The sequence below is a fragment of the Hemicordylus capensis genome, chromosome 5 (genome assembly GCF_027244095.1).
Source record: "Hemicordylus capensis ecotype Gifberg chromosome 5, rHemCap1.1.pri, whole genome shotgun sequence".
In the NCBI taxonomy this organism is placed as follows: Eukaryota; Metazoa; Chordata; class Lepidosauria; order Squamata; family Cordylidae; genus Hemicordylus; species Hemicordylus capensis.
This window is the reverse complement of record NC_069661.1, coordinates 66,385,038-66,397,009: the sequence shown is the minus strand read 5'-3', so window position 1 is coordinate 66,397,009 and position 11,972 is coordinate 66,385,038. Positions and strand designations below refer to the sequence as shown.

The following is an 11,972-nucleotide window of genomic DNA, read 5'->3' as shown; positions in this document are numbered from 1 at the left end:
AAGCTAAAGTGTATTTAAAGAGAAAAAACAACGTTTAAATTCGACCAAAAAAACCAAAGTGAAAGACATCCTTCTGTGCCACATCCAGAGTTTCTGAAGATGCTTCAGAGGAGATTCTTCTGTTTACTGCTGTGCTTCAGCATTGGCTGGGTATGAGCTAATTTTGTCTTATATTCCAGTTTCCTTGTCAGTTATATTGATTAATGTTCCTTCAGTTGCTTGAGTACTATATTTCACCGAAATATGATTGAAATGCTTGAATGCTTGAATTCAAATGCTTGAAATGAGGAGGCGAGATTCTTGAGACAGTTAGAAACATATCCATGCTTGCAGGATACAATCTGTTTACTGTACTTCTGTTTGTATGTGTACAAAAAGAATAGTACCCAATCTTGCATGGAACAGGTGATGTCAGATTAGGCAAAAAAAAAAAAGTGTTTTTTAGGGCACTTGGTATATATATATATCCTTGATATTTTTTCATAAAAAATCTAAAAGGTCTTAAGTACTACAAAAGATGTTTGTAGTGGTATATGACAAAGGTTTGAAAAATCCATATAGCTGAGGTTTTTAAAAAACTGAGTTTACAATTATGTTACAATAAAATGAATTACACTACAATACTGTATATCAACTCCGAAAGCTAAAACAAAGAATTAATGTCTAAATGAAAGATTTCAAAAATGTATAGATGATAAAATCTGTCCAGATGAATAAATTCATGATAAGTTTCTCCAGACACTGAGTTGACTGAAAACTCATGTTCAGTATACAAACTTGTTTAATCTAATTATAGAGGGGCAATCAGAAGTCTTACACTTATTTGTTATTCTGTCCTAGCTGTAATGATTAAAAGGGCAATTGTCTAAATTCAGTGAAAAAACTGACTTTATTAAAACGTCAGGATTGTGGAGCAGGATCATGGCCCATTAGTCATAAATTCTTGATCTTCCCCTTTGACTACATCTTAATATAGCCCAGTAGTAACTGGTAGGTTTAACAGTAGTTCATAACCTGAACTGTGCTTAATGACTTTGATAATTTGTTTTCAATAACCTGATACTTGAATACTGTCACGTGTGGAGATCACTGACAACTAAAACATATTTTCAGCCATTTTCTCAATCCTGGTGAATTTATGACAGCCTGGCTGGTAGCATTATATATCACCATCTATAATTTATACTCTCAAACCAGAGATTAAACCTTTTCTTTAAGAAACTTGCGTGCCATTAATTATTTTGTTGTATGGTCATTACCTCATTTACATTCACCAACATATAAAGGGTGACTTAGGTTGTACTTTTTAGAGTACTTTTTAGTCCAATAATGGTTAAGGTTGAGGAAGCAATTTTGGTCAGCCTATCCTCTTGGAACAATTCTAATTTCTATAACAAAAACAGTAGTGCTTAGTCAGACTAGGACTGGGAAGACCCAGGTTCAAATCACTCAACCATGAAACCCACCAGGTCACTTTGGGCCAATTTCTGGCAGCGACTTCTCCAAGGTTGCAGGCAGGAATCTCTCTCAGCCCTATCTTGGAGAAGCCAGAGAGGGAACTTGGAACCTTCTGCTCTTCCCAAAATGGCTCCATCCTCTGAGGGGAATATCTTACAGTGCTCACACTTCCAGTCTCCCATTCATATCCAACCAGGGTGGACCCTGCTTGGCTAAGGGGACAAGCCATGCTTGCTACCACAAGACCAGCTCTCCTCTCTTCAAAGAGGAGAGCTGATCTTGAGAGCTAGTTTTGTTTTGGCATTATTTTTGCCACCTCTGAAAAGGCCTCCAGTGAAGCGAGGGGCACTCAGAGGAACTCCCAAGTTATTAGATGTAATGGGAAGTGACAGGTTTATTAGAACTTGTTATGGAAAGTAATATGATGGAAAGTGATTGAGGTGATGAAACTAAAGCTGATGAAAACCTTCCTCATCAACACTTGCCTCAGTAACTAAGGATTAGATCCAAAGAGCAGGAATGCCAAAGATAATGTCTCTCTTCTTGACTTGATTGAATTTTCAGGCAAAATCTTTGTTCCTTTGACTGACTGGCATGGATTCCAAGGGACAGAATTAGAGGAATTACATTACAGAATAAACTTTATCACTTTGTAGAATAATATATGGACACCATCCAGACAATGCCCTTTAAACTCTATTGATTACAGGGAGAGTTAATTAAAGCTTAACTTTGATTGTTGAATCCTATCCTTCTGAACCTTTTCCCTTGCCCTCTTGCCCTCAGCTCTTGCCTGTGGGCTTCCCAGAGGCATCTGGTGGGCCACTGTGTTAAACAGGATGCTGGACTAGATGGACCTTGGGCCTGATCCAGAAGGGCTGTTCTTATGTAATGTTCTTATTTTCCTTCCCTTACCACTCAATAATGCTTCTTCATAAACAGAAAAATCCTTACAATTTGTTGAGAGACTTGCACTTTTGAAATTTCAAATTGTGACATCAAAAATTAACAAGATTCATGAAAAATGTGAGCCTTAGAGCATCCATACAGAAGCAAATTGAACTGAATTGAAATATTCTAATGAAACAATTGCAAATGATTGTGTGATTTTTAGCATGCTTCTGAGTGCTGTCTAGTAGTGCCATCATACTGTTGCTTTTTATTTCAAGGGATTATTATTGTGAGACCAGTCAACTACCAGTTGATGTTCTGATGCTGTTGTTTTTTTAATGACAGGCATCAGAAAATGGAAGCACCTTTGAAGACCTGGGAGGAGGAGTCCGTGGCTCCAGATTAGGAGAGCAAAAAACCCAGACTGACTGCACAGACGCTAAGAATTGGCCAATATGTTCTGATGATGAGTGGGTAAGTCAACAGACAATACAAGAATCTGAAGCACTCTAAGTCACTTTTGCCATGTACAATATCTCAAGCCAAAATCATGGTCATGACATAATGGATGTTGATGTACATAATCTACAGCAGCTGGCAGCAAATCAGTAATTGCCACAAAGCATTCTCTTCAATGTTGAGATCCATTTTATTTATTTAAAATATTTATATTCTTCCCCTCCAGCACACTGCTGCTTGAGACAGCTTACATTTAAAATAAGAAAATACAATAAAAACCAACAGCTAAAGACAATGGCAAAAATTAAAAGCAACACCACAGTCTAATACTTGATTAAAACTGGAAAACAGTTTGAAAACAGATTCAAAATGCCTTCCTGGAGAGGAAGCTTCTCAAGCTCTTTTTGAAATTCATCGGGAGGGGGGGAGTCGAAAGAGAGGGGGCCTCTGTTGGGATTTTTGGTTACTAATATTCCCCAGTAGCCATATTTTAGTTATGGGCTTATTGGGTTCTGACCAGCTGCTTGCCCACTGCCCAGAAAATGAAACACACATCCAGAAATCAAGTTAACATTTTATTTGAGTTCTATTAAACATAGGTTAGAGGAGTTGATCTTTAAAAGTATTAATTATTAAACATATTAAGGAATTCAATAAGAATCTAGGCAACTCAGTCTCAGCAATACAAAGAAGAGAACTCAAAACAAGAGGGAGAAAATTATAAAAGGAGAGGGGAAATCCCCCAAAAGGAGAAGAGAAATACCTCAAAGGGGGAGAAAACTCCTCAAAGAGAGAGGAGAAATACCCCAAAGGGGAGAAAAAGTCTAAAACCAAACCCATGGCCCAAACATTTATAATTTCTTGTCTCGAGGAAGGTCTTAGTCTCCCAAAGGAATGGTGTTGTGGTACTTGTTAAGTTTTGATAGGCCACTTCTAATTAGAAGATACTATCCATCTTAATCAGAAAGATGTCATTTTAAAATTAAGAATTGATTATTATTGCCTCATTTACAAATGTCATGAATTGCTAAAATTACAGAAATGGTGAATTGCTGACTGTTGCATCATCTGCAGAAATATATCTGGATTAAATGACTTCACCAGTCAGTGAACTAGGACCAGATGGCCAAATCTTAGCCATCTGTGTTCTTGTGTTTTTCCCTGTTAGAGAATCAGCTGTGTACATTACCTGATTTGCATAAATGACCTATACCCATCCAAATTCATCTAACTGACCCATAGTTGGTCTAATTTCCCTTTTTCATAAAACTAGCAATGCGATTTTCAAAAGACTTTGTCAGCGACTGTCAGCAACAGTGAGTTTTAAACCAAAGAGGCGTTTGACATGAGCAAAGTGAAGCGCCTTGAGGTGGTTTGCGAGGAGAGCGGACTTAGATAAAACTAAGCACAGATAAAACTATGGCTGTAGTTAATGGGAATATGCTGGTAGTCAATTTAGCCTGCAATCCTGTGCATGCTTACCCAGGGACTTACTTCCAAGTAGACACACATAAGCACAGCTTTCAGCAGTGGAAAAAATAGATAATGAATGGATGGTAATGGAATAGAAGAAAAAGAAATTATAGTTTAATTATTAGATTAGATATATAGCAATAGCAATAGCACTTACATTTATATACCGCTCTATAGCAGGAGCTCTCTAAGCGGTTTACAATGATTTAGCATATTGCCCCCAACATTTCTGGGTACTCATTTTACCGACCTCAGAAGGGTGGAAGGCTGAGTCAACCTTGAGCCCCTGGTCAGGATCGAACTTGTAACCTTCTGGTTATAGGGCGTCAGTTTTACCACTGTGCCACCAGGGGTTAGTTACCACCAATAGTTACCACCAATAACTAATACTAGTTATTGATCCTAGTGATCAAATATACACAGGGGCTGACATGATCAGGAAAATTACTCAAAGTACCCAAGTACTCAGTTCCTCAAAGACCATAATGCAAAAGCTTCTTCTGTTATGGAAGAAGAGGGATCTGGAGCCATAAGCAAGCAAGATGAATCTGGCTCATAATGTGTGATCATTTTCAAACCTTCATTCACTGTATAAAGCATGAGGGCTGATATGTCTGATGTTTCATCTAAACCTTTTTTCCCTTGCCTGCTGCTTCCTTATTTTAGGGCTCTAAATGTCCTTCAGGGTGCAGGATGCAGGGACTGATTGAAGAAACGGATCAGGAGTTCAGTGACAGGATAAATAAAATTAGGAGGCTGCTCAGTGATAATCAAAACAGCTACAAGCAATCAAGTGTGGTGAGACAGGAAATCACTGCCTTTCTGGAAAGGAATATGGTCAGCGAGCAGCGTAAGTATCATCTCCATGACTGTTATCATTGGGTGGCTAATGATGACAATAAAAATGTCTACACAGTGGAACGTCAGAGTTAGAGATCTGCCAGGCCGGCAGCGTTAAGGATCTGCCATGGCAGACAACCAGTTGGGGATCTACATGAACCTCGGTAGTCGGGTCCACTGAACCAGTTCGATGTGTTAAGTGTGTGTGTTGGGGGGGGGGCGGCAGATGGCAGCAGTGAGCAGCATCTTTAAAAGTGAGAACAGCAGGTCCTGACTTGCTCCACCGCCACTTCGTGCAGCTTCTTGATGCGGCAACACTCCCCCCATCAGTCCACATGAGGCAGCGGCACGCCCCCATCAGCCCATGTGCGGAGGCGGCGCAGCGTGGGCATGTGGGCTGATGTTGCATGCAGGCTCATGGGGACACGCTGCTGTAACAGGATGCTCCATGGAGTGGCCGTGGAGCAAGTAAAGACCTGCTGTGCTCACTTTTAAAGGTGCTGCTCACCGCCCCCCCTTGCACCGCACTCAACCGAACCAGTTGGGCATCAAACCAGTGCACAAACCGAGGTTCATGCACATCCCTACAAACAGTGTTCCATAGAACTGGGATTCCCAGACGTTGTTGACTACTCCCATAATTCCCAGCTTAAGGCCACTGCAGCTAGAGATGATGAGAGTTGTATTCAACAACATCTGGGATTCCCTGTTACAGGAAACACTGGAGGCAACCCTGGAAGTGTTGCACAACAGGGCATTTGCACAATGGCTTAAAACAGCACCCATGTAGTTAAGCAGCGCCATATCTACTGCTTCCAATGGAAGTAATGCTCTGCAACTCACAGGCACTTTTAAAAAGTCAACACTGTCACAGCTGCCTGCTACATGCTCAGCAGTCCCAAACCCTGGTGTTCTGCTAAGCCGAATATCCGCCATTGTTTGCTGTGTCCTAATGTTACAAAAATAACCCAGCCCTAAATCCGCTCAGCCTGATTGTTCAGTGTGCATTTTACAAAGAATGAAGACAAGTCCTGCCTTGTCCAGTCTAAAATAAACACAAGGAAAACAACAGAAGGGGGAGGGGAATGGAGACAAGATAGACAGGGGAAGAAGATGTAATTATTTAATGTTTAGTTACAGTATGGGGACTAAGGGATTGTCCCAAATAATCATTGAGGGAATTGAAGAAGAAGTGGCATCACGGAGGCATTCTGGGAGGCATTTGCAGGCATCTTGAGTTTATCTGACCCTGCGGAGATCATAAGGCCTAACAACTCACAAATTTCTGCTGTAAAACTTGAACAGTTCCCCCAAGTTCTTTCACATGGCCCTTCTCGCTCTGAAGCCTTCTTAATTTGCCTCTTAAAGAGGCAGTACACAACTGTTTCAACAACACAATGAACATAATCCACAGTCTATTACTTTCCTGTGCCTCTTCTCCATAAAATAAGAAGGTCTAACTAAGATTAATGGAACACAGAGATGGCTTGTTGTGAAAAGAAAAGAAAAATAACAATGTTAGGATCCAAAAGGACATATGTCGAATGTCCATACATGCAGAGAGTGTGGATCCCCCACCCACCTGTAGCTGCCCCTGCACCATTTGATACAGGGGTGGCTTCTGATGCAACACAAGGAACAGTGGGTTGGAAGAAAAACAGGGAATACAGCATACACATATAATGTAGATGCATGTATTTTGGTTCTGTGCATACTGAAGAGATCTTTAGATTCTAGCCAGAGGCTGACATCCAGACTAACACTGCATATGCTAAAAAAAAAATATTGGGGGGCGGGGGGGGGCGTTGCATGCACAATGAAGCAGGGGGAAATTTTGCCAATCTCCCCTTCCCTGAGAAAGACATGCTGTTCTGGTAGCTCCAGGTCTTAACACTCACATCACACTCACACTCACACTGTGCCTCCCAAAAATATGTCCTTGAGGATTGTAGGACTCTCAGGGACATATTTTTAGAGGTGCAGTGTCAGTCTGAATGTCAACCAGCATCTTTAACCAAGATGAGTTTCTATTGCTAACTTTACTCCACCTAACACTGTACACATTTTAAGTGATGAATTCGTATTTTAGGTCCATTGATATCTTTAAACAACTGCTATAAGGGGGGGAAGCTCATGGTTATTACGACTGTTGTTTCAGAGGCAGGTGATAACTATGGGCAAGTATCTGATGATCTGAGAAGGAGACTTGAGATCCTGAAACAGAGAGTTACTGAGCAAGTAAATAGAATTAATGTGCTGCGAAACACCATCCGAAATCAGGTTGGAGAGCTGAAGCGTTTGGAGGTAGGTTGTGCCATTATCTGTTTTCCCCAAAGCTGATTGGAGACAAGGATGTCTCATTGTGCCTTAGCTGTGTCTGGCATTCCTACCTGTGACTTCCTCCATCAAAAACAAAAGTGGCTGATTCTGCACTGGGTAACTCACCCAACAGACAGATTTAAAAAGTATCTCCACTAGATAAAGAGAGATGCAGCCCTCCAAAACCAGACACAGAGCAGACTTTCATGATCAGTTTAAACTGGCTTGAAACCAGTCTGTCATGGTTTCCTCCAAATAACCATGATGTGAATCATCTTTTGGGGGAGGGTACTGAGAATACTATGAATACTGTGAATATTTATATAACAGTTTTCAACAAAAGTGATCAAAGCTGTTTACAAAGAAACATACATAATAAATAAGATGGTTCCCTGTCCCAAAGGGCTCAGAATCTAAAAGAAACATTAAGTAGAGCACCAACTTGGTGGAAGGATGTTGTGCTGGAGTTGGATAGCACCAGTTGCTCTCCCCCCTGCTAAACATAATAGAATTACCACTATAAAATGTGCCTCTCTGTTCAGTTAGCAGCGGTTAATCATTTGTAAAAGAACTTTATCTCCTTTGTACAATACACATTGTATAACATAGTACAAATTACAATGTGAGCTACCTAGATAATAATTTGTTATGGGGTGACTAACAAATAAGTTGTTGTTGTTATTGTTGTTATGGGTTTCACTTTTGGGACAGGTAAATCAATCTGAAATGGATTCACAATTGGTGAAGTGTAAACCTATCCTTGGATAATGGCTTCAGCATACCTAGCACTTTCCAAGGAGGCTCACTGAAACTAGTGAGAGGACTCAATTGAAAAGAATTTGAGGATTACCTGTTTAACATGATCAAGGATGCAACTGCTTTGGGGGCAGTGTTCCCTCTAAGGCATGCATACATGTGAGCGCACAAAAGTTTTTTTAATGTCCGCTCAGTTAATTCTAAATCCCACTCAGGTTGAATTAGGAAGGCCCCACTCTGAATGCACATGCACATACACTGCCTTGATACTGCCACCCAGAACAAAACTCATTCTGCACACAGAAGAAGAAGAAATTCTTCTTCACTGAAATCTTCTTCACTGAACACTGTTTGGGAGAGCAAATAAATTAAAAGTGTAAGTGCTAATCCCCCCCCCATCCATCTTTCTGCCTAGGTGGACATTGATATTAAGATACGCGGCTGCAAAGGGTCCTGTGCTCGAGGATACAACTATCATGTGGACACAGAGAGCTACGACAACATACAGAAGCTTCTTGTCCAAGCCAGTTCCATCAACCTGCAACCAGAATTGCAAGCTGCACCCTTAAAGATCCTGAAAATTAGACCACTGAAGGACTCTACTGCGCCTTCACACTTTAAAACTTCTCCTCTGACAGAACAAGAAGCAAACACCCTTAAGCTAATTAAGCTGTCTGAAGTAGTCTTAGAAGATCCAGCTGGAGCACCCACTAGCAAGCTAGTCACTTCTGGTTCGGAAAGGGGGGTCTCTCTTTTGGAGGTCGAACAACCTCATTCTACTCACATGGGCCGCATATGCATCAAAAAAATCACCAGAAAAGTGATTAGTAACCCTGATGGCTCTACCAGAGTTGAGGAGACTGAAGATTATAAAACCCCTGAAGGTACCGACTGCTCTCGGTCATTAGCCGGAGAAACAGGAAGCTCCTCCCATATCAGAGTGCACTACACCGGTGGTGGAAGTGGATCGCCTGACTTCACTTCCTTGCATCCAGAAGTGAAAGATTTTTTCGCACCCAGTTCTGGTAGCAAATCTCACACAGGAACCAGCAGCCACAGGGTGACTATTGAAGGAACTGATGCTTTTAGTGACCTAGGAGAGGGAGAAGAGGACAATTTTTCAGCATTTGACCAACCTTCTCCTGATTTCCATTCTAGCAAGACAAGCAGCAGTTCATCTCATTCCAGGACAGTTGTGTCCAGCAGCAGTAGTACTAGTGGCTTCAATAAAGGGGGTTCCACTTTTGAAACCAAGTCCTTAAAATTTCCTACAGTGGAGGAGGCATTAGCTGAAGTGCAACATGATGAGAGTGAAGAGGATAATCCTGATTTTCGAGCACGCAGCTTGAACGCTGGAGGAGTAAAGCTGGGGGAAAGCTACATCGGGACAGGTATCCACTCGACTCCTGAAAAATAATTACTGAGGGAGCAGAAGTGAGTCCAGTTTGCAGCCAAACTGACACACTGGCTGTACAGCCAGTTACTGCAATCCATTTCATTGTTTAAGCAATAAAAGCAATGTGTCGCCATTTAGGAAAGGTGGGGTTGATGACTTCTTACCATTAGTAATTGGATCGCAAAGCAGTTGCATGCACAATACCATCTGCAATTAAAATTTGCATGCAAGTAATCAGTAGAGCGGGAGGGTAAGGTGCAAGATATCTTTCCAGTGTTGCACATAATTAAGCTTAGCAAGTTCTCTTCAGCATTATTACTGTTTGGATTTTATAAAGGCCTGTGAGCCTTTGATAAAACTTAACTGAAAACTTCTGTCAACCAGATCAACTTTGTTTTTTTAGACTGTGAGGATATCCACCAGAAACACACTTCTGGTGCCAAAAGTGGCATTTTCAGAATCAAGCCAGCAGGATCCGCTAAGGTTTTTTCAGTTTATTGCGACCAAGAGGATGGCTTGGGAGGATGGCTTCTGATCCAACAGAGATGGGATGGGTCCTTGAATTTTAACCGGACCTGGGAAGACTACAAGAGAGGTTTCGGCAGCGTGGATGGCAAAGGGAAAGGAGAGTTCTGGTTGGGCAATGAAAATCTCCATATACTGACCCAGAAGGACAGCGTCCTTCGAGTTGAAATAGAGGACTGGGAGGGCAATGAAGCTTATGCAGAATATAATATCCATGTAAGCTCTGAATCGGAAGGTTATAGTCTCCATGTCTCAGATTATGAGGGAACAGCTGGGGATGCTCTGGTCATAGGCTCAGAGGAAGAAGGCAGTGAATACACAGCACATGCTAACATGAAGTTTAGCACCTTTGACAGAGACAATGACCAGTGGGAAGAAAACTGCGCCGAGGTCTATGGAGGTGGCTGGTGGTACAACAATTGCCAAGCTGCTAATCTCAATGGGATTTACTACTCAGGGGGTCAGTACGACCCAAGGAACAACATTCCATTTGAGATAGAAAATGGAATCGTCTGGGTACCCTTCAAGCCCTCAGATTACTCTCTCCGAGTTGTTAGAATGAAAATTCGCCCAATAGAGACAGATTAGCTATCCAAGCAAAGGGAACACTTTCCCCCAAAATGCTATTATATACCTCACATGTATGGTTTGTTTGTTTTTTACCCAAAGCAACTGAATGCAACTGAGACACTTCTGCATATGAAATAAAATAAAGTTTCACTTTTGTTAAAAATAACATGTTTGTGGTGTGATTAACTTCGAGGCTTCCTAAATGGTAAATTGGACCCATTTCAATGCCGATTTCCACAGGGAATGTTGCTGCCCCTATAAATGCAGTATGTGCCATTCTGCACTTTTCTACCATGAATAGCCCCCAAATCCATGGAAAAGTTGGAAAAAACAAACAACCCACTTTTTTTGCTGTGTTGAATGCTGAAGGACATTTTGTGTGCCTTAGATTGTAGCATGTAGTTGATGTCAATGGGTTTCTGGGGGAAATGTAGTGGGGGCATAGCTTTCTCTGAGTGTAAAAGGTGAAGGGGAGGAGTTAAACTTATTTTCACCTTTACATATACACTTCCCTCTACTTTGGTCATTACTCTTCCAGTCCCAGCTCAAGAAACATGCCCCTAGTCTTTCCCCACTCCCTGCCTTAGAGAAAGTTGGGCACTGAAGGTTGGATGCTGAAGCGCCCATTGAAGAGAGTGCTTCAGCGCCCAACCACAACACTGCCAACAGAGTTCACCCAACACAAGAATTGCTTGTCTTTTTTAAAAAGTACTTAAGCAGCCAGCTCCTGCTGCAATGGGAAACAATGGAGGGGGAAGTGGTGGTCGTGATGTAAGTTGGAGGTTTCAGGAAGTCAGGGATCTCTGAGATTTGAGGAGTGCAGATGTGGCAGGATTAATTGCAAACCTGCCACTGCAGCAGCTTCAACACTTGAAAACATGGGCATCTGCAGGACTTTTTCCAAGGAGGGGCAAAGGCTGCAATTCTATTCTCTCTTTCCTGGGAGTAAGCCCAGAGGCATATCTAGGGAAAATAGCACCTAGGGCAAGCACTGAAATTGTGCCCCCTGTCCAAACATCTGACACCCATCTTTCAGAAAACTTTACCATAACAGCTCAAAAATACAAGTCAAGCTTGTTAATTTTTTAATATTTCAAAAACTATTTAGCAGTGGATGTAGCCAGGCGAAAAAAATGCTGGAAAACTACAAATTTCAGTATGCTGGGGCTCATGAAATACCCAAATACTATGTGGAGGTGTACTTGGAAAACTAAACAGAAGTGCCTGTATAATTCCCTACTACGCATTGCAGCATCACTGTTACATAAGTTTTAAAAATCAATGG

At 41.5% G+C, this 11,972-nt stretch overlaps 1 protein-coding gene across 1 annotated transcript; it reads left to right on the top strand.

Moving 5' to 3' along the window:
- Positions 1 to 10,853, top strand: FGA (fibrinogen alpha chain). The gene is made up of 6 exons (XM_053256057.1): positions 1 to 150; positions 2,695 to 2,823; positions 4,948 to 5,131; positions 7,280 to 7,425; positions 8,612 to 9,587; positions 9,996 to 10,853. The coding sequence occupies exons 1-6, from the start codon at positions 100 to 102 to the stop codon at positions 10,703 to 10,705; spliced, it is 2,196 nt and encodes a 731-aa protein (XP_053112032.1). The 5' UTR covers positions 1 to 99; the 3' UTR covers positions 10,706 to 10,853.
- The last annotated feature ends 1,119 nt before the right edge of the window (positions 10,854 to 11,972 follow it).

Excerpts from the sequence above, each read along its gene's own strand:
- FGA (XM_053256057.1), top strand. The coding sequence starts at position 100 with ATGCTTCAGAGGAGATTCTTCTGTTTACTGCTGTGCTTCAGCATTGGC. Across the intron at positions 2,824-4,947 it reads TATGTTCTGATGATGAGTGG|GGCTCTAAATGTCCTTCAGG; the intron begins GTAAGTCAACAG and ends TCCTTATTTTAG. Across the intron at positions 9,588-9,995 it reads GGAAAGCTACATCGGGACAG|ACTGTGAGGATATCCACCAG; the intron begins GTATCCACTCGA and ends TTGTTTTTTTAG.